The 22,739-nt window shown below is 41.6% G+C and overlaps 1 protein-coding gene across 1 annotated transcript in view; it reads left to right on the forward strand.

Moving 5' to 3' along the window:
- Window positions 1-22,739, forward strand: part of si:ch211-113g11.6 (uncharacterized protein LOC559008 homolog) — a 54,211-nt gene that overhangs the window by 25,677 nt on the left and 5,795 nt on the right. Inside the window, exons 8-13 of the mRNA XM_039806850.1 lie at window positions 102-280; window positions 2,668-2,776; window positions 3,018-3,225; window positions 20,172-20,287; window positions 20,971-21,143; window positions 22,585-22,640. Coding sequence (XP_039662784.1) covers window positions 102-280; window positions 2,668-2,776; window positions 3,018-3,225; window positions 20,172-20,287; window positions 20,971-21,143; window positions 22,585-22,640 — 841 coding nt within the window. The remainder of the gene's footprint in view (window positions 1-101; window positions 281-2,667; window positions 2,777-3,017; window positions 3,226-20,171; window positions 20,288-20,970; window positions 21,144-22,584; window positions 22,641-22,739) is intronic.

Genomic DNA, 22,739 nt, shown 5'->3' on the forward strand with positions numbered 1-22,739 from the left:
CACATCCTGGCAGGGGACACAAAGTAAAATTCAAAATCAATTTGGCAACCTGGCCGCCCTAGTATGGCTTTGTTGTGACCGTCCTTTTATATTATTTCCAGGTGGACGAAGGCGGCATCAAAGCCCTGCTGGCAGACTCATGGACCACATTCATGAAGGCCCGGGTCATGTGCGGCGCAGGAAACACTCAGCAGCAGTACAACAACATGAAGCAGGCGGTGGTTCTGACAGCGCAGGACAAGAGGGCTGGAGTCCTGTATGGCCTGTTTTCCAACGCATGGTGAGCTGGAACATATAAACACTTTGACTACCTCCACAGTTTCATTGGCTTACGGGAAATTACACTGTAAATTGCATGTTTGTATGCTCTTTCAGGAATGTGGGGATGTAAAACAAAAAAATGAAGCTTTGCTGTTTTGCATGAAGCTGGAATTATGCTAAAATATTCTGTGAAACAACACAGAGAAGGGTGTTACGGTAAACATAGGTTGCAGAGGCTAGTCTGTCTGGAGGCAGGCTCGAAATAGAGATTGAAACAAAGAGAAACATTTAAAAGGGACAGCCATGGCGCGAGCTGCCTGCGTGCAGTCCAGAGAAGCTCAATTCCAGCTCAATATGTTTCATATGCTTCTATTTGAGGTTTAGGCATTTTCCCAAAAGGGTCTTAACATGATTCATGGGTGATAAAGTTCTTCATACTTTTATCTCAGTTTGTTTGGTTGTTAAAACCAGGCTTATTATGGATCAGGGTTGTACAGCGAACATGGTACATGAACAGTTTGTCAATGTTGATTAATTTAATTCAGTTTAATTCAATTTTATTATCTCAAGAGTTATCTCAAGACACTTTACAGATAGAGTAGGTCTAGACCACACTCTATAATTTACGAAGACCCAACAGTTCCAGTAATTCCCCCAAGAGCAAGCATTAAGTGCGACAAGTCCAGGTAGCCTTACATTTACCCAAAAACATTTAATTTAATTTAATTTAATTTGTAAATGACTTATTCAGAAGAATTGATTGACATTAGAGCACATTCAGCGGCAAAAGTAGCGTTGGTAGCTACTAGGCTAATTTAAAAAAAAATGTATATGTGACTGCAGATATAACCTGATGCTGAAATAAGACCAGCATCACATGCTGTCATTATCATGTCATTATTAAAGGTCCCATATTTTAAACAGTAATTTTGATTATAAGGCAGGTCGAGGTGCTATATAAATATTGTAAAAATATCAACACTCTCAATGCTCAGAGAAATGCACACAGCCTGTATTCAGAGAACTGTGCCTTTAAATGAGCCGTCAGGATTTCTGTAGAGTTGTGATGTCACAACAATAATTTATAAAGGTACAACGTGCCGCTACAGTGCCGTTACAGTCATTCCCCAGCTGCCATGACAGTGCAGAGAGTGCAGATGCGGAAGACTTGGAAACGCTGATCAATCAGAGCAGACTGCAAACATAATGGTTCAATATTGACTTTTGTAATCTGACTTAATATTTACTTGTATTCAGAAACTCTGTTTGGTCTTTCAGAGCATGCATATATTTACCATATAACAAACTGATAACAACAAATAAAGCTAAAGAATAACCGTAACTGACACTCCACTCCACCCACACAGCAGTACACACCACATAACAGCAGCACCTACTGACACACGCACGCACACACACACACACACACACACACACACACACACACACACACACACACACACACACACACACACACACACACACACACAGAGACACAATACACACACCCACACACTCAACTTTCTCATTATATCGGATTTTGAAAAAGTACCTTGTCAGTGCCAGTTTCCATTTCATGTGACTGTTAGAACAGTTTTCCGCGGGAATAAAAATATGCCAAATTATTGTTCACAAAGTGTGTAAGTCTTGTTTTAGCGAAATCAGTCATACATCTAGTAATACAACAACACGTGGTATCATTGTCTGCAAGACGTTGCTGAACAAATGTTTGTAATTGTTTACCAAAGGAAATACTTATTAGTTTGTCCTGTCACATGCATTATTCATACATTTTTAATTGCAAAATACAAGTCACAAGTTTTCATATGGAAGTCATGGTACAACCTCACATATATTGTTTCATACAACGGTAACTGATTTTGGCAGATTCAAATTTTTGTATTTTTCTTATATTTGGAGTAGTGAAGATGCCACATGTGGCTTCACTGAAAAGACAAAAAGAGAACCATGGGACTGCAGGAAGGACTGACATTAATTGCCCTCTGCCTTGACAAATCACATTCTTTTTTGATCCATTTGTAAAAAGGCAATATACAAAACTGAGCATGAATGTTGCAGTTTGAATATTACATCAGAGTTAGCTTAAAACTAATTTAATTTGCAGTTCAGAGTCTTCTTTTAAAAAGGAGACAAATACATTATTTTTAATTTAACTTGTCATTAAAGTTAGACTTATTCAACTGGTGGCAAGAATAACAAATAGACATTGGTTCGCTTTCAGGGGCCCACTCGCGGACAACAAGCCAGGGATTATAGACTATAGATTTACTGTTTTAGGGTCCCGTGTCGGCTGTGAATTTCTAGCTGTGTCCTTGCATGGCCCTCATAATCACTTACCTTGCTTTTACTATGGATGTAATTACTCTTTTCTGTGCCTTTGTTCAGGGGTAGAACAGTGATCTGTGCCTACTCCATTGAAGATATTGACCAGGCTTTCTCCACATCCAAACTGAAGGGCTACAGCAGTCCATTCATTGGCAGTCGCCCTGGGATGGTAAGAACAAGACTTTTATTTCCTTTCTTTTTTTGTCACACTAATCTGGGAAAAACAGCATTGAGATAGAACTACAATTGCATGAGTCAGCCTTTTATTTCAGAGGTGAAAAAGATTGAAGTGCTCTTTTTGAAAGGCATGAGTTAAAAGAAAAGCAATTTCAAACTCTTTCGTCCAAGGGCATTATGTTTATTCAAGAGCCCAGCCTTGTCTGAATCGATTACATCACTTCTCCTCTTAGTGTGTCCGCAAAAACTCGACAGCAGGAGGTCACAACGACATCAAAAACCTCGGGGTGATCAGATATCATCCAGAAATTGAGGATGTGATCCGGCCTGTCGGTGTGGCTCCACTGGACCTGCCCACAGATGACCAAATCACACACGCTGTGGCAGACATCGTCCTGGCGGTCAATGATGAGCACTACAGCGTCCTGTACCTTGGAACAGGTGTGTGTGCATGTATATGTCCGTATGTTAAGCTTCCGCTGTTTGTTCTGAAGAAATGGTGCCCTCTTTCCGTTTTGTGCTTTAATAAAATTTTCAATTTTATTCATAGTGTCAAATCATAGCAGACGTTATCTCTCAAAACTTCACAGATAGCGTAGGTCTAGCGGTGCATCGCATAGCCCTTAAATTGCCTCCTCAAGCACTTGCCTCCCTTCCTCGCATCTTAGTCCCTCCCACCAAGGAGGCAACAGCTTTAAGACAGCCTTCACCGAGGAGGGACAGAAAAACTTTCGGTTCAACCAAGGACTGAAGAGTCAAATAAGGGCCATAAGATGCTGTTCATATTCATACTATTATTTAGACCCAACAATTTCCACAAGAGCAAGCATTTGGTGCGACAGCAGCAAGGAAAAACGTCCTTTTTAGCCGGCATAAACCTCAGACAGAACCTGGCTCTTGGTGGGCGGCCATCTGTTGCGACCAGATGCAGTCGGGTCAGATTCCATTTTCACATCAAGAAATTCTTCCCCACGGCTTTGAGCTCTTTTTAACTTGCTTGTTAATCCTTCATTTTTTAACAATCTCTACTGGCATAAGACATTTGTGTGGCAAATAAAAGCAGCCCAAGCTAACCAATCATAGTTCTTTTCATCTTCACGTGGCAACGCTGTAGCCGCTGATCTTTAGTTACATTTCTGAGCAGTGCACATTAGCTACAGTGTAGCCTATGGTGGCTACGTGTGTAGGGTCTATAGCTACAGTATGCCAAAACCCCTTAACACACAACTATATATCAACCTTCACTCACTCTTACCTGAGCAAGGAAGGGAAAGGTCCATGTTAAAGATGCGGTAATCATTTTATGGCCACTAGAGGGCAGATTAACTCTTAAACAAGCTGCCAGACATACAGCCATGACATATTGTTGCCTTAAAACGTTACTCAAACTATGGTTTTAACATACACAACATGACCACAGTCATAACAATAGCATAATAAAATATTCAGGAGACGGTGAGCAACATTATCATATGCTACTCGAGTTTTGTTTGTAATTTTTTTGTCATATTTTAGCTTTGATTTGGTCTCCACCAAAAAGCCTAAAGTCTCCAACATTGGTCCTCAAAGTCTCAGTAAAAACAAATCTGTCTCTTAAGCTCACAGATGTTTAATTTTCATCCTCAGCTAGTCGCTTACTTTGCTTGTCTGCTGTTTGGTGCTGAGCAGGTAGTATACAATTGTTTATCAGTGCATTTTTGCTTAAAACAGCTGCCTGCTGCAGATATAACAAACAAAAGACATGATGGCCAAAACTGAAAGAAATAAGACTAAGGTTGTTAAAAAAATCCTTAGAGCAGGACCCATTTTTCTGTATATTATCTCACTCATATGCCTGCACCTGCTTTGTTTCTGTTGGTTGGTTATTAAGAGTGAATAGAGAGAGGGAACATATTGTTCTCTGCAAATTAACAACAGCATTTGTTCTTATTCATCAGGGCAAGAGAGTCATACAACCCAAGGTTGTACCAGTTCAGTTCAGCAACAATAAATAATATAATAAAAAAACATCACAGGCATTTAATTAATCCCTTTAAAATATACAGCTGAAAGATGTGCTTGAATTCTTAATCTAAGCACTAAATAGTAGAAAACGTGGAAAATTGACATGGTCAAAATATAATATTGTGTTCATAATCTATTCAAAGGATACTTGGCCCTTGCACAACTGTTTCTATTTGATTAAAGCAGAAATGCTGAGGAGCTGCTGTTGCCCATAGCAGTTACTCCAAAAATTGCCTTGTGCCTCAGGGAGATTACTATGGCAACCATCACAAGTCATACGCATATGCGTGCATGAACGTCTCACCAAGTTCATCGAAAGATGAGCAAGTGTCATCTTTTGAGCACAATTTCTCGCTCTTTGCAGTGGATATGTGCTTGTCATTCATCAGGCAGTTCTGGGTTGGTTCTATATATATAGCTGATAAAAATCAACATAGTGTTAAAGAAGACAGGCTGGCCTCTCGCTGTGGGCTTTACGAACTGTGTCAGTAATAAGGAGGAGAGGATGGAGAGGATGGAGAGCTATGAACAGCCACGGGTCTCTGTGGTGGCCTAAAAAGAAAATAGAGCAGCATGAGTTGAAACAGGTATCTGAGGCCACAGGTTGTACTGGAGATCTTCTCTTCCACACTCACTGAATGTTTTATTTTAAATTTTTTTTTATTTCAATTTTCAAAAACATGTGAAAGAACCACAGATCTCCCCCCAAAAACAGCTGTGTAGGTCATCTGTGAAAGTATCTTATTACAACCCATATTTATGTTTGTTGTTAGGCGGCAACCTCTGGTGGCCGTAGTAATTATATATAGATATATATATATATATCTATATATATACATATGAAAATCACTACAAAATCTCCCTGATTCAACTTAAATTGAAATGAAATGCAACCAGACCTTCATCCACATATATTGTTTTTTTTTGGCATTTTAGGCTTTAATTGGATAGGACAGTATAAACATGAACAGGGAGAGAAAGGGGGAGTGACATGCAACAAACGGCCGCAGGTTTGGTTCTGACCTCGGCACTGTGTCGAGGACTGAGTCTCTGTATGGGCGCGCGCTCTACCAGGAGAGCTACACAGGCGGCTGGCCGTAGTAATTATGACGGGAGCAAAGGAGTAAGTTTGGAGGGATGGACAGGTCAAACAAACAGGCCTTTAACCCAGGAGACCGCTGTTCATGTCCAATGTGAAACCATACGTCAACACTGACTTATTTTAAAGGTGGAGTGTGCAGTTCTAATGCAAAATCTCTTCACGGTCCGCTAGCTGTCCTTTCTGTACAAAAAAAAAACAAAGTGGCTCTGAGCGAACCACAATACTATCCAGCCAAAGAGCAACAGCCACATTTGTGCTCATGCACAGGACAGGGGAAAGGCCATGGATGTATAAAGTGAAAGGCAGTGGGAGCGTGAGGGACAGCAAAAAAAAGAGGCACTGACATGAGGGGTGTTTTTGTTTGGGTGTTGAGTTCAAATAGTCAAACGTTCAAAATAAACAGACCTAATTTACGTAGTTAACTTACGTAACATACTTAACTTACAAATGTAACAAACACTTAATTTACCCCAAACCATGATATGTTCCTAAACCTAACCAAGTAGTTTTGAATACATTCACGTTAACCATGGGTTTAAAACAGCGACCGTTTCGAAATGTGCGCCTGCTGGCCCTTGCTGGTGACGAGTCTTTGGCCGGCTATCTGTTCTGTTGTTTAGGTATGAGGACGTGTTTGTTGGCCAGCACTCCTGAATATTTCTGCTCTTGTGATTTAATGGTTGTGATTTGTGATTTAATTGTGATTTAATAAAAGAAACCGACACGTCTTAGTCACCCCTGATCTTTTTTGAATTCCAGTTTGATCATATTACTTTTTTCACCTGTTAAATAGTGCATTACCTTCACTACAGGGCACCAGCTATTAAAGGTCCTATGACATGCTGCTTTTTGGATGCTTTTATATAGACCTTAGTGGTCCCCTAATACTGTATCTGAAGTCTCTTTCCCGAAGATCAGCCTTGGTACAGAATTACAGCCACTAGAGCCAGTCCCACAATGAGCTTTCCTTAGAATGTGCCATTTCTGTGTCTGTAGCTTTAAATGCTATTGAGGAGGAGAGATGGGGGGCAAGGTGGAGGGTGGGGGTGTGGCCTTGACCAACTGCCATGCTTTGCTTGTTTGCAAGCCATGATGTCTCTTTCTCATGGGCGGGCCAAATTCTCTGGGCGGGCAAAGCAGAGAAAGGGGAGGTAACCTTTCCCCTTATGACTTCATAAAGGAAAGATTACAGTTTGGTCCATCTGAGCTTTCATTTTCTCAAAGGCAGAGCAGGATACCTAGGGCTTGATTTACCATTTCTAGCCACTGGGGGACCATAGGCAGGCTGGGGGAACTCATATTAATGTTAAAAAAAACCTCATGAAGTGACATTTTCATGCCATGGGACCTTTAATATTTACAGGATTGTAACAAGTCAAGCTCATCAATCTGCGTCATTAATTCCAAACATGTCCTTATGTCTCTACGAATGATGGAGAGAAGCCCCCCCCTTGAAATAATCCAATATTTAGTGAGTGGAACGGACAGACAGCTGTTCATGATGGATAGTTGCATTAGAGCAGTTTAAACCAATCAGAAGAGGAGAAGTGGCGAGCCAGGGTCCACCTCTCAACCAGTGACAGTGAAACCGAAGTGCATGCATTTTGAGTAGCACTGGGATATTATTCTTCCCTGGTGATGGAAAATCCAATATCCTTCACAAAGATGAGCTCACAGACAAAAAACCCATTGTGCAAAGAAAAGCTATGGCTGATATTAGTGTGGTAGCCTGGGGGGCAAAAATAGAGTATTTAAACGATAAATATCTTCAAAGGGGATGAGTTCACCCTCAATGTAGTCTAGCATTGCCAGACCTATCTCTACAGAGCTGTGGAGTAAGGTCTGACTACACCACAGATACATTCTGGGATAGGAGAAAATGCTCTGGGTTGATTGCATTTCTTTAAACCAATCACAATCGTCTTGGGCGGCACCAAGTTCCCGATGCAGCGACGGTGGCTCTGCAAAATAGTCTCGGGAAGAAATTAGTTTCCGAGGAGCAAAGCCTGGTGCTACACGCCGGATGCGGGGCTTTATCCTGGAAAAGTACTTCCGTTGATCCAGACTAACCTCAATAGGGCTTCCTCTGATGAAGAACAGTTAAAGCCTGAATTCACACCTCATGTATTTAGTGCGTTTTAAATTAACTCTGGCGCCGACACAGTCTCACGGCAGTTCGTGAAATGGTCACGTAATTTGAATTGTATACACGAACACGTTTATCTCGTTTTTTTCATGATGGTCAGCACGTTTTTTTTTCGTGATGGTCAGAATGTTTTTTATAATACCAACAATTGCATAGCTGTATACAGCGGGATGGGTTGGGTTTAGGAAAAGAAGAACGGGACAATTGGGTTTAGGAAACGTAACACGCGGCACAACAATGGCACGGTTGGGTTTAGGAAAAGAAGAACGGGACGGTTGCGTTTAGCAAAAGAAGAAAGCAACGGTTGGGTTCAGGAAACGTGACACGTGGGACACGATCCCCAGTCTCCTGGGTGAAAGTTGTTTGACCCATTCACCACCCCAACCAGCCTCCCTATGCGGATTTTCGGGCTTTCATACTACTCGCTACCATAATCGCTCTTAATACTACGTCATCTTCTCATTGAAAATCGTGCTGTGATCACAAAAGATGCTTCCCATTGAATACTTTAGTTTAAAAAACGTGCTAACCATCACGAAAAAAAACGTGTTTGTGTACATGAATCAAATCATTTACGTGACCATTTCACGTTACTGCCGTGAGACTGGGTTGCTGGTGCATGTTTCTAGATGGTTCGGTTCATTTAGCCTAGTGAGAATGCTGTAATTCGAACTCTGATGCAAACCAAACAACCTGGGTTGGAATCTGGGTTTGTTTATAGTGAGAACGCAAAGCACACCAGAGGGTCAACCAACAGTACACAATAGACATTAGTTCCACATGAAAGACCTGAATCACATACTTCCTTCATAGCTCCACCCTCTTGTTTTCCATGCATCTCTTTGTGTTTCCGCATATTGGTCTCTAGATTTGTATCATCTTTGCTACATATTCAGCTGATCAAAGCACACACTCTTCAGCCGCTCAACACTTAAGCTCAAGTAGAGTGACTAGACTGTGGGTGCCATGCTCCCGGGGTCCTTGATGGGGGTTGTTATAAAAGTAGAGAACATTACTCATCTAATTTTCCCACAGATCTTGTTCATTCTAGTCACCTTTGTCTGGCAAAGGAATGATGATATTCGGAGGCTAAAGGAATTCACTTTAAAATGTTGGCCTAAAACAAACTGACAGGGCGATGCCATGCAGAGTCCTAATTAACTAAATAGCATGCCGTATACTCTGTGTTTTAAATCCTTTCTAACTAGTCTTGTGGGACTTACCCTGTAAAATGCAGGCTGACAAAACGCTGCAGGATGTGACAGTTATTTTCTCTGTCTTTTGATCTCCATAGTGCAAACAATTCAGCAGAATGTATGCGTATAATAGCCAGTTACTTAATTATCTGTCAGCTTGAAAACAAAAAACGATATTCAAAACCACTTTCATATGCATAACTAGGGTGACCATATTTTGATTTCCAAAAAGAGGACACTCGGCCTGGCCTCGAGAAAATCCAGACAGGCTTCTCAGAGGTTAATGAACATGCTTTATTATGCCTCAATGTTGCAAAAATAACTTAATAAATAATAAAATAAAATAAAATCTGTAACAACCTGTAGCAAAATAATAGCTCTCAATAATAGAACAAAATAATGTTCTAAATATGACCTCTTCTGTGTTAGAAAATCCAGCTTCAACAAAATATCTCTTAAAACCTTTTCAATGTAATAAGATAAATAATAAAGACACTGAAACATATGTACCAGCTTTGCACACGGTGCACTCCGCGACCCACTTGTCCGGTCCCGACCGGGAGGGTACGTGGGACATTTTTGAAACTGTGAAACTGCACTAGCTGCACTAGTCTTGTTTTATGATTGTGCGCAGGATCCACGCAGAGCTTTCACCGTAGCCTACGTAAGTGGCCTGATTTTTATACTTGTGCGCTGGTGTGTGCGTCGAGCCGGCATGAGTGTGTGTGTGGGGAGTGGGTGATAGAGCGAGCGAGAAGTGAGAGTGACGGCGAGCAAGTACGACTCTAGAGTCATAGTGAGAGAAACAAAGTGTCTCCCCTGTGTTTTCTGACCAAGGTGGGAAATCTTTAGCAGGAGACGCTTCAGCATTTTGTGTGCAACGCTGCTCCGCTGTCTTCTCTGGTCCCTGTGTATGTGCGCGTCGCAGAGCCGCCCACAAGGCAGCCTCTCGGGAATTACTTCACACAACAAATTACCGTAGCATTGTGTTGTCCCATGAAAAACAGTGAAAACCGGACATTTTCATGAATTTATAAAACATCCCCGGACACCCCGGACAGTAGGTAAAAAGTGGACATGTCCAGAGGCCTGTACTACGAAGCAAGATCAACATGCCCTGGATTTCTTTCAGTAATCCGGCTTCACTAACTCTAACAACTGCGGTCCCGGATAACCGGTGTCACGAAGGTGGTTATCAACAAGTTCAATCAACCCAGGTTTGTCCAATCTAGAGACGCGTTCACATAAAAGAGGCGGTGTTTGCGCACCACGACCAATCGCAAACATCTACCAGATGCCGCATATTTTAAACAAGAAGAGCAAACTATAATTCTACATAAATATGAAGAACACAGACTCGGTTTTACAGGGAAAACGCAATACAGTCGCTGCTTCCTAAAACAGGAAGGAAAGCTGGCAAAAAAAACCCGCTGTAGATGCGTAAATTACTCTTATCAATATCACTTCCCCATCAGTCAGGACCAAGATCTGAACAGAATTACACTTGTGCTTTCCATAAACTGTCGTTGCTTTAGCCTGTTACTGCAGCTGCAACCCTGGCAGTGGGAAGCGATCGTGAGAGCAAATAAAATATATAAAAACATAATTCAAACTGATGTGCGCATTGGCGACACACGGCTCAAGAAGCCGACAAATAGCCAATATGTAATTCCCTCCCATTAAAATATATATATATATTTCATAAAAATACCCATCAGGGAATGTTAAAGGGGTTGTCGGTCTCTAAATGTTTTAACTTTTATATGCGCACCCCTCTCTCTCTCTCCCTCTCTCTCTCGCTCAGTGCACCGAGCTCCGCCTGATCTTCTATAAGAACGGTGACGCCGTTATCAATCGAGTATCGATTGGTCAGTAGGCGGTGCTTTTACACCGGTTGATCTCTGATCTCCAACTTAAAGTGATGGTTCGGATTAATTCACCCTAGGGTCCTTTGCACCATGACCTCGAGCCAAACACCCCCCCCAGAAGCTTTTTTCACCTGGGTCGAACATTGTGAGCGTTAGCGTAGAGTAGCGTTAGCCGCTGAATAGCTTAGCGCAGGGGCTAATGGACCCTCGTTTGTATCTCAGTAATACACCACTCAATATCGTTCGAATGATACCAAACGTCTACAAGTAGTACAAATAGGTTATGTACTCATAAAACGATGGATTGGAAAGTTTGTAAGTACACCAGAAGTTTATGTAAATAACACTTGCCTGCTGGCTTCTGCTCTCTGCTGTTGTTGCTGCTGTAAGACGAGTGCTTAGGGCTGTCTACAAATTACAACACCGAAAAGAGATGCAACAAAAATATTTTTTAATTTAACTCTTTTTTTTAAGTAAGTGCTGTAGTATAACTAGCAGGAGACAAGTAATAATTGAGGTAAGTTTGGAGACATTACCTTATTTAATCATTAAATGAATAAATATTTTTGTTGTATCGCTTTTCGGTGTAGTAATTTGTAGACGGCCCTAAGCACTCGTCTAACTGCAGGTAGCAGCAGCAGCAACAGAGAGCAGAAGAGAGCAGACAAGTGTTCATAAACTTCTGGTGTAGTTACAAACTTTCCAATCCATCGTTTTATTAGTACATAACCTATTTGTACTACTTGTAGACGTTTGGTATCATTTCGGGCATTATTAGTGGGGTAACTTACGAGATACAAACGTGGGTCCATTAGCCCCTGCGCTAAGCTATTCAGCTGATAACGCTACTCTAGCTAACTCTCCCAATGTTAGACCCAGGTGAAAAAAGCTTGTGGGGGGGTGTTTGGGTTGAGGTCATGGTGCAAAGGACCCTAGGGTGAATTACTCCGAACCATCACTTTAACCTGCTCCCGAGCAGGTTAGGTGTTCAGCATGAGTTACCACGGCGATTGAACCCGATAACAACTGATCCACCTTCGTAGTACAGAAAATCCTGGGTTGAGCCTTAAATTAGCTCGTTAACGTCAAATCCTGCTTCGTAGTACAGACCTCAGGCAAAAGAGGACGTTTGGTCACCCTATGCATAACAGACTCAACGTGGTGCAGTGGTTTAGTTCATTTTAAGTCAAACAAAAAAACGTAGTTCTTTGATTATTTAAATGATTATTACCTGATTTCTATAAACAGCATTGATTATTTTGTAGAATATTAGTTTCTCTGATAAATGCCCTCCTCCAATCATTCTGGGGTTTGAAATCTGAGTTAATGGTTGGTATTTTAAGTCTTTTCTTGTGGGTCTTCTTAGTAGTAAAAGCTTTCCTTCAGAAACAGATTGACCACCAGAAGTGATAAAGCTGCTTGGACTTTTCAAGACATGAAAATGATACCGCAGAAAGCTCCCCTCAGGGATGGAAGAAATGTCAGTGCCATACACTTGTTTCAAGTTGACTTTATGTTTGAGATCAGAAGCTATTTTCTTTTCACAGTGTGACATTCGAGGTGGCAGTAGCTTAAAGGTTAGAGAGGCGGACCAAGGTGGAGCCCGGCTGGGAAAAAAATTAGTTTGGGTTGAGTTAATGTGCACCTTTAGAGAGAAGGGAAACAGACCTTGTTGACAAAATAAGGCGAGTTTGAATCTTTAGGCCAGCTGGAATAATGCTTTGAGAGAATAAGTGTGGGCAACTAAAAATTTCAACCTGGTCCCACAGAATTCCGTGAAATGATCACGAACTGTTAACACTGCATTACGTGGTGGTGGCACGGAATGTGTGAAAATTTCCGTGTGGCCACCACGGAAAACAATACCAATGTAAAGTCAACGAGAAGATGACGTAGCATTAGGAGCGAGTATGAAAGCCCGCAAATCGGCGTAGGGAGGTTGGTTGGGGTGGTGTATGGGTCAAACACAGGACTTTCACCCAGGAGACCAGGGATTGTGTCCCGCGTGTCACGTTTCCTAAACCCAACCGTAACCATCCCATTCTTCTTTTCCTCAACCCAACCTGTTGTTGTCCCGCATCCCATTATTGTTTTCCTAAACCCAACCATCCAATTCTTCTTTTCGTAAACCCAACCTTCCCGTTGATGTCCCGCATGTCATGGAAACATAAGCCCACCCACGACCTTTTCCTTAACTTAAGGGGCCGTGTTCATTTCACGGAATTATTCCGTGGGCCCATCACGGTATTTTTTTGCGATTCCGTGAAACTGCCACAGATTTTGAGTTAAGGGGCCGTGTTCATTTCACGGAATTCTGTGAGATCAGGTTGAAAAATTGACTAGGGAAGGTGTTAACTGTACAAGAATGTGCACTCAGCAGACTCTCCCTGGATAAATAAAACCAAAAAACAACTCAGCAGTTGCCAGAGTTCAGCATTGTCTATGACGTCAGGGACCATGTTGGAAATACGTGTTTACACTGTACATGTTATCCCTTGGATTCTTTGTTTCAGTCTTCTATATTCTTAAATAAAACCAATCAATCAATCAAACAAACAATCACTCAGTTACCCTTTTGGTCCGTGTACTTTTTCGTTCATTCGATTTTCATTTCATAATCAGACTTAAAAAACAAAAAACGAATGGTTATTTGATTTTCGTTTTAAAATACAACAATTGAAATCGAAATACAAGGCATTTTTTTCCTTTTCATGGTCAAAAGGGGATGGGAGAAATTAAAAATATGCTGCGATTTTCATTTTCTATTTCATATAACAAAAATAAAATCACTCGGAAATAGAAATGAAAAAATGTTTGTTTTTTCATATTCAGAGACCGGATGTTGTCATTTCCAAGGCAACAGCGCCAGCCTAGCCTACCAGTGTTGCTTTCAGCCCAGGTTAAAATTACTTTGGAAACCTGTGCTCTTGATAATGCTTGGGGGGGGATTTTATTTCATAATGCCACATTTATTTATTCCTCTCTCTCTGCCTCCCTGCTTACGCTCTTGTCTCTGTCCCCACCGCAGACAACTTCGCCCCAAGAGAGTCGAACCAGCTGAGGAAACAGACTTTCAGTTCACGGCTGTAACGTTACCGTTACGCCACCGTTAACAATCCCAAACGTTCTGTTGCTGATCTGGCAGAGAGTCACCGGCGGTTCGGGATCAGATCATGGGGATCAGACCTCCGGTGCTGGGTCTATTCTAATATTAGCTGCTGCTGCAGATAGCTAGCAGATAGCCACCAGCCCTGTGACCTCGGTCCCCGTGGTTCGCCCCCCAGTGCTGACAGACTCTGGTCCGTCTGCAGAGCTGCGTTACCCGCTCTAGCTGAGCTGGGAATCTGCCACGCTCGTGATTTATTCATATTTTATTTTATTTGCAGATAGTGATATGCTATGATGCACTGATGTCAGGCAGGCTTGCTGCTGCTTTTAGTCTGAGTCTGTGAGATAACCAAACTTCCTTTAAATATAACGTGCATATAAATAGATGGAATAAATAAAAGTCCCTCGAAATACATAGTAAAACATACATGTATTTAGGCTATTGAACTATTATGACTAAAGCCTGTATTTCATGATCTATTTCATAGCCATATGTATATTTATGTGAAGGGGGCAAAAACGGAAGTTAGGCTACAGATTCCCTCAGCAGCAGCAGGGACATTCTAAAACGCTTAACGTGAAAAAAGCTTAACTTTAATGTACCTAAACAATGATCAATCAAATATCAGTCAGTTATCAGTCAGATAACGTCCATAACGACTTTGGGTTAGATTTTTTGATCACTGTTTATAAACAGTGATCAAAAATCGCTTAACGTGAAAAAGCTTAATGGTTAACCACTACGCGCTTTTTCCTTACAATTTCCCTTAATGAAGCAGAAACCCTTAATGTCAGCTAACGCCCATAACAATTGTACTTTGGGTTAGATTTTTAGTTTTTCAGTGGTTATGAGGAGCAATATGAGAGAGACATTTGGTAATCCTTGATCATTGCTCATTGATCATAGAGCGGGTAACCCCAGTTCTGCAGAGTCAGTCCCGGGGAGCGAACCGCGAGGACCGAGGTCACAGGGCTGGTGGCTACCTGCTAGCTAGCTGCAGCAGCAGCTAATATTAGAATATTAGACCCAGCACCGGAGGTCTGATCCCTATGATCTGATCCCGAACCCCCGGTGACTCTCTGCCAGATCAGCAAGCTTAACGGCAGCAACAGAACGTTTGCTGGGATTGTTAACGGTGGCGTAACGGTTACGTTACAGCCGTGAACCGAAAGTCTATTTGCTCCGCTGGTTCGACTCTCTTCGGACGAAGTTGTCTGCGGTGGGTAGAGACAGGGAGGCAGGGAGAGAGGGTAATAAATACATGTGACATTATGAAATAAAATTCCCCCCAAGGATTATCAAGAGTATAGCTAGGTTTCCAACGTAATTTTGGCCTGGGCTGAACACTGGTAGGCTAGGCTGGCGCTGTTGCCTTGGAAATGACAACATCCGGTCTCTGAATATGAAAAAACAAGCCTTTTTTCGTTTCTGTTTTCGAGTGATTTTATTTTTGTTATATAAAATAGAAAATGAAAATCACAGCATATTTTAAATTTCTCCCATCCCATTTCGACAATGAAAACGAAAAAACGCATTGTATTTCAATTTCAAATGTCGTGTTTTAAAACAAAAATCAAATAACCATTCGTTTTTTGTTTTTTAATACCTGTTTATGAACTGAAAATCGAATGAACGAAAAAGTACACGGACCCCTTTTCCCCCTCAGTATGCCAGTGCTGAAACACTGTTTTGATGAAAGAGCTGAAAATAGCTGTAGGCAGGATTAAAGAATCATATGACAATAAAATGGATAAAATGAGAAATATTTATCTTTGACTACAGAGAAAAAAATAAGATTTGAAGTTTATAATAAAGAGAGTTGACAGTTTCAGGCCAAAAGAAGTCTTAGTGACAGCAAGAGCCTGCCTAATGACAAATGCAAAAGTGGACCATGGAAGGAGGGAGCATTCAAGAAATGAACATGTAAGACAAAAACAGTATCACTCTAATTTTTTCACAGTGGGGAAGGTAGAATAATATTAGATGTGACAAAAGACTAAAAATAATAATTTATACTTTATTAATCCCGCAAGGGAAACTACAATGTTTTCACTCTGTTGTCAGAATACACATTACACATGCTCAATTGCTATACAATTCAATTTTATTTATAGTATCAAATCATAACAAGAGTTATCTCAAGACTCTTTACAAATAGAGTAGGTCTAGACCACACTCTATAATATACGAAGACCCAACAATTCCAGTAACTCCCCCAACAGCAAGCATTTAGTGTGACAGTGGCAAGGAAAAACTTCCTTTTAGGGAGAAACCTCGGTGGTGAGAAAAACTTCCTTTTAGGGAGAAACCTCGGACAGACCCAGGCTCTTGGTAGGCGGTGTCTGACGGTGCCGGTTGGGGGTGTGATGAACAGTGGCAATAATAGTCACAATAAAGATAATGGAACAGTGACTAGAAATAGTAGTTGTAGTAGTTCATGGCATAGCAGGGCACTGCAGGGCAGTACAGGAAGTAGCAGGGCGTAGAAGGGCACTGCAGAGTGTGGCATAGTGTAACAGGGCATAGCAGGGCGCGCAGCAAGACCACGGCGACAGCTGCAACCATGATTTAGGTGCCACCCTAATCCAAGGAAACATGCTGGGCGAAATATAAGCATAAGGACTCCGGGGAATAAGCTACCCAGAGCTAGGTTAGTAACGAGCATTTCTGGGACATGGGTGCACACAGATGGAAAGAGAGAGGAGAGAGAAGCTCAGTGTGTCAAAGGAAGTCCCCCGGCAGTCTAAAACTATAACAGCATAATTAAGAGAGACAGGTGCACTAATGGAGAGATGTCAGAGTTAGGGGACACCCCGAGCAGTTTGGGGTTTGGTGCCTTGCTCAAGAGCACCTTGGTAGTGCTCTAGCTAGTCCACCACCATACTTTGGTCCATATGGGGACTTTAACCACCGACCCTCCGGTTACCAACCCAACTCCCTACACACTGAGCTACTGCCAAAACATGTTAGAATGTCTTTCTGCAGGGAGCTTTTAAATCTGTCAAGTCATTATTTGGAGAGGAAGTTGCAGTCTGCTGGAAGCAACGAGTTAGATAATGCAAATAGTAAGGGTAGAAGAATTTCACTGGCTTTCAGTCTAATGAAATATCCCCAAACTCTCAGAGCATGAGACTGTAAACAGTCTGCAAGAGTGATGCAGCACATTTCTGTCTGGTAGTGTAAATGTCAGGAGTTGTTGGCAAGTGGACCCAAACAAAGAACACACACAAGGAAGCAGATAAAGACTATATGTTATTCTTTATCTGCTTCCTTGCATCATTGCAGGAGTTACTAAAACAGAAGATAACCAAGGTGAGTGAAAGGCTGGAGAATGGGAGGAAGGAGAGGAGGGAGGGGAGTGGAGAGTGGCTGGTCAGCATGGCAGCAGAGTTGATTGAGTTGGCAAACAGGATTCCTGGAGCACAGCAAACAAACAAGCTTTAGACGAGGTAACAAATTCACAAGGCATGGGCGTAGCTACCACTGAGACTAGAACAACAATCTGGCGATGAGTGGAAGGAAAGCTGGGGTTGAGACACTGTGGCTTGATGAGCTCACTGTAGACAGGTGTGAGGTGAGACGGGAGAGCTGATTGTAAGCAGGTGTGTTGGTTGGCTGAGTAAGGGCCACAGTAACAGGACAGGACGAGACAGGAGCACTGCCGTGGCCGTGACAGTACTAGCCGAGTGCACAAAACAGAGTGATGACTCAGAGGTACAATAATGACTCCTCCATTTTCAAAATCAAGCTGCATGCAAGCATAGACTGTAAAAAATAATGGATGGAGCTTCCCGGTCTCAAAAGTGAAGCCAATGTGGAAGTGTCTTAAACCTGAATTCTATCTAATTTCCAGCAGGGGGCGACTCCACTGGCTGCAAAAACAAGTCAGTTTCAATAGAGGTCTATGAGAAAAGGACCCTACTTCTTGCTTGATTTACCAGTATTACCTCAGTTAACATTTTCATAATGAGTTTATTCGCCCATTACTTTTAAAATAGATGATAAAGCAGGGGATACTTTACGGCGAGGCTACAGGCCAACCTGTCAATCAGGACAGAGGCTTAGCAATGCTAACCATGGCACTGTGGACATCAAAATATATATATATCACTATGTATTCACTTCATCAAAGTTAATTGGCCCATTTTGGTCACCTAAAATGTCTTGTTCAGCGTTTGTTAACACCTTGTCAACCAAAGCTAGCTAACTACCTTTAGCTTGATTTAGTTTGCAGATTTTCTGTGTACTTCGTCATGTCCAGTTTAAAAAAATGGCAGCGGCCTATATTGAAATGAAGCCCGTGGGAACCTATTTATCTCCTGTTATTTTGAGTTTTGGGCGGGCTAAAAATTATAAATAACCATTGACATGATATAAGAAAGAATCAAATGTGTGTGCTCGTGGGCTGCCGTTACGACATGTATTGTTTTGTGCGCCTATTGGTAATTATGGAGTATCCACCCTAGGTCTATCTGCAGTAAAGACCCTACTGCCCTTACTGATCACACACCTTTGAGAAACAGGTTGCCCTTTTACTGTATGTCAGCCACAGAAACAGAACAGATTTCTGAATAGAATTGATGCAGGTATCACACGCCCACAGCAGTTTTTCCACACAATGTCCAATTAGTGAGAAATGTTGGCCTGTTTCTACTTGTTACAAATTGGCTAGGGGATTGCGAACAAGGAGAGAGTCCATGCAAGAAATGCAGGGCGGATGTTAGCAGTAGGAAGGGAGAGACAGAGTGAACACATGGGCAGCTTTTATAGCCTTAGGACACAAGTGAGTTTAATCGGCTGACGACCCTCGCAGTGTTTCCTGTCCAAACTCTGTGCTTCTACAGTTTTTTCTGTGCTAACCCTAACCCTACCTGGCCTGAGGTCTGCTGGGTGGTAATTTAATTAAACATAAATCAATTTAGAAATTAGCAACACATAAGCACAAAACTGTGATAATGAGGGTCTTGAGGCTAGATTTTGACTTCGGGCCCTAATAAAGCGATACCTACCTTCAGGCCTACATCATGTCAGCTGATATTGCGCTCTAGTGGTGCATACTGTATTCCCAAGCACATTTTTTATTAAACTAGAACAAACCAGTTGACATGCAGTAAGCCTGAGACCTTCGAGGCCCCTGGAGTTTTGGGGCCCGGGTTAGTTGCCTGCTTTGCTTAGTTTGCAATCCAGACTTCAATTTGCATTAGTGGTTAAAATGATTCACCTTAGTTTATGAATTAACTTAAAATTTAATTTTAGTGTCAATTCATGACAAGATATTTTGCAGATACAGTAGGTCTAGACCACACTTTTTTTTACAGAAACCCAACAATTCCAACAGCGGCGAGAAATCTCTTTTTCAATCAGTTTGGTATGTCAGATCAGTCATCTGCTGCTGCTGTGGAAAACATCCCAGCTGGAGGAAAGAATAAAAGTTCTCGGACATTGAATACTCCATCGTTTCAGTCAGGAAAGAAACTTGGCATAGATGTTTGGATATGATTAATCCAAAATGTACCCAGTGTCTAAAAGTTACTTTACTTCCAGTGCTGAATGTTTTCAAGGAGTTCTACAGAGCTCAACTTCTTAACTTCACCCTACCATCAGCCGCCCAAGACACAGACTTCCTCTATAACATTACTGTAGCCAGCACTGTGGTTTTGGCTCGTGGTTAAACAGTTACAGTTACACTATTTGTCCTTTCAGAGCAGCTCCGACTTCACAAATGCTTGTTGAAAAGATCCCGATAACTCTGGTCTGCCATTTTGCCTTTGGCATTTTAAGAGTGGAAGCTCTCCAAGTAAAACCCACATGTTCATAAAATACTTTGAACATCACAACAAATGCAACAAAACCATAGAAAACTAGAATGCACGCATTTTCGTATGACATGAGTTTAGAAGACTGCAGACCTGTGATCCATCCCTCCACTCCATTTACAATGTCTTCTTCTTTATTTCTACAGACCAAGGCAAAGTTCTCAAAGTTCTTCACAGTAGCGAGGGGGTCTTCATCATATCTCAGTACTCTCTGTTTCACAATGAGGGCCCCGTTCTCAACATGGCCATCGACTCCCAAAAGGTATGAGGAATAATGGTACACTGTGTGGTATGGGGGGATATTTCAGTGCTTAAACCATTAATTAAATGAAATGTGATGTACATTTTTAATGTTTATTCAGAGTTCATTGCTTTCATTAAGGGTAAGATGGTAAGATAGTTACTACGGGCCACCATAATCTACTGTGCATCATTTTAACTTTGGACGGTGGATTTTCACTTAAGGCAATTTGCAGAAATGTAAACCCATGAAAATTGATATTTTAAAAATAAATAAAGGATTGGGAGAAAACAAAAGGGATCTAACAGAAAGACGGAGGAAAGAATCAGAAAAATATTTGACATTTCTTGCTGAGTAAAACATTTCTCATGATAATGAATTGTCTGTTTATTATTCAAATTTTTGAATATATTTATTATTGGATGAATGAGGCTGTTTAAGCTTCAATTTGGGGTTATAAGAGCCTTTATAAAATATTAAATATCTTCCGGCCATGTCACCAGCCATGTCACATGTATAGAAATTCCTCATTTAGGGTTTAAGTTGAGGGTTTTACTGTCCCATATTGGTTTGAAAGCTGTTTCAAAGGCTCTGCTACAGCTAGTAATTATTTTGTCAGAAAATAGGTCATGTTAGCAGTGGCAAAACTGGCTGATTCATTCCAGTAATACTGGTGACAGTCTATTGTATCTTTTCCTCCTTAGGGACACCTGTACGTTGGTACAGCGATGGAGGTCCAGCGGCTGCCACTAGCTGACTGCAGTCGCTATGGCGACACGTGCAGGGAGTGTATCCTTTCCCGGGATCCGTACTGCGGCTGGGACAGGGCCAGGAGGAAGTGTATCCCAATCCCGCCTGGATACAACGTCACCACAGGGTATGATTTGATATGTCATCGTGCAGACCTATAGAGCTCAACAGTGTGGTTCCAGAAGTGAAATTCCCATTTATTTTCTCCGTAAGGATTTTGATTATTAGCCATAATGTCTAAACCATCCAGGTTAGACTGACTGCGAGCTACGAGATTGTTAAACAATGGTTTATGCTCCTGCAGAAGCCACAAGTCTGTTTGAAATCAACCTTGTTTTAAAAAAAATGTAATTTGCGAAGTCATGGAGAAATACCACGTTACCCACAATGCTGTAAGTGTAACACGGACATCTCTGATTGGTGGAGCATGCTGTTACCGTGGAAATGTTTACTGCAACCGCGAAATGTTCTTTCGTGCCAAATCAAATGGTTTATGGTCACGATTCATCCCATAGCTGGTTGGCTTTAGCCTAGAAATCTAGACGCACCCTAGCGGCAGCAAATTTTATTTGCAGCCAAGTGGGTCTAGGCACTCTCCGTTGACTTGCAGCTGGAAAAACCAAACTCTGGTCAGGCCAATCACATCGTGTATAGAATCAGTGGGCGGGCTTATGACTGCTACTGCTGCTGGGAACAGCGGTCTTCTGGAAGACTTGGAGTTAAGCTTTTCTTTGAGAAAAGAACAAAGAACGGCACAGAAATCATTCTTAAAAAAGGAAGATGTGTTCGGAGTTTTGCCAACTGGATATGGCAAAAGTTTAAAGTTTAATCTATCAACTAGCTTCTCTTCCTTCTTCGTTGCTCTGCCTGGTTGTAGCGCTATCCTATTGCATGCAGAGGGAATTTGAAAGACAACCGTTTATCCCGCCTCTCGGATTGAGCTCCGTCAATGGTGAGTTCCCAGACCCAACAACTTGATGTGGGTCTGGCTTGGCTCCAGGCTTAAAACTCTTTATATAAGCGTTTTCTGAAATTTCAATGGAGCAATTGAACGGTGAAAATCACTTCCGTAATTAGAGCCGTTCAAAAAGTGAGCAGTCACTGTTGAATTTTATTGTTTGTTTTTGCATGAGAAGACAAGAGAGGAGAGGGTTCTTTTTACAGATTTTAAAAACACTGTGTTAGTACTGCCTGAGCTAATGCCGAAACCTAACAATCATTGGCCATGGTTGTCATGAAACTTGCTTTAACTATCAAGAAACTGCAGTTTAGAGGAAAACATAACGCTCACCAAAAATGCACAGTGAGCCAATACTGTGTTTCTCTTGGTTAATAAATTGCTTTGGCTTGAATGGATCTTGTGCCTTTCCAATGTTTTTGAGAAAATATGAAAATCAATCATGTGTTGTACAGTAATAAGCCTCTGACTCCTTTCTCCCCTGACAATGTTGAATGATTTGTCTCCGCATGTTTTAATTTGCAGAGTAACAGTAGGTTGATGTGAAGGCTCATAAGCCATTTGTGGAACTATTTAATTCTGCTAATTTTCTCTCTCTATTTTCCAACAGGACACTCATTCAGAATCTGGACCGTTCAAACTCCTCGGTTTGTGGGGAAGCTGCTGGTGAGCCCTTATCTGCTCTCTCCCACTCTCTGTGTATCTTAATTAAACCAAAATAGGATCTTTTCTGAGCAGCTACAGTAAAAAGATGATTATCATATA

The sequence above is a fragment of the Perca fluviatilis genome, chromosome 7 (assembly GCF_010015445.1).
Source record: "Perca fluviatilis chromosome 7, GENO_Pfluv_1.0, whole genome shotgun sequence".
In the NCBI taxonomy this organism is placed as follows: domain Eukaryota; kingdom Metazoa; phylum Chordata; class Actinopteri; order Perciformes; family Percidae; genus Perca; species Perca fluviatilis.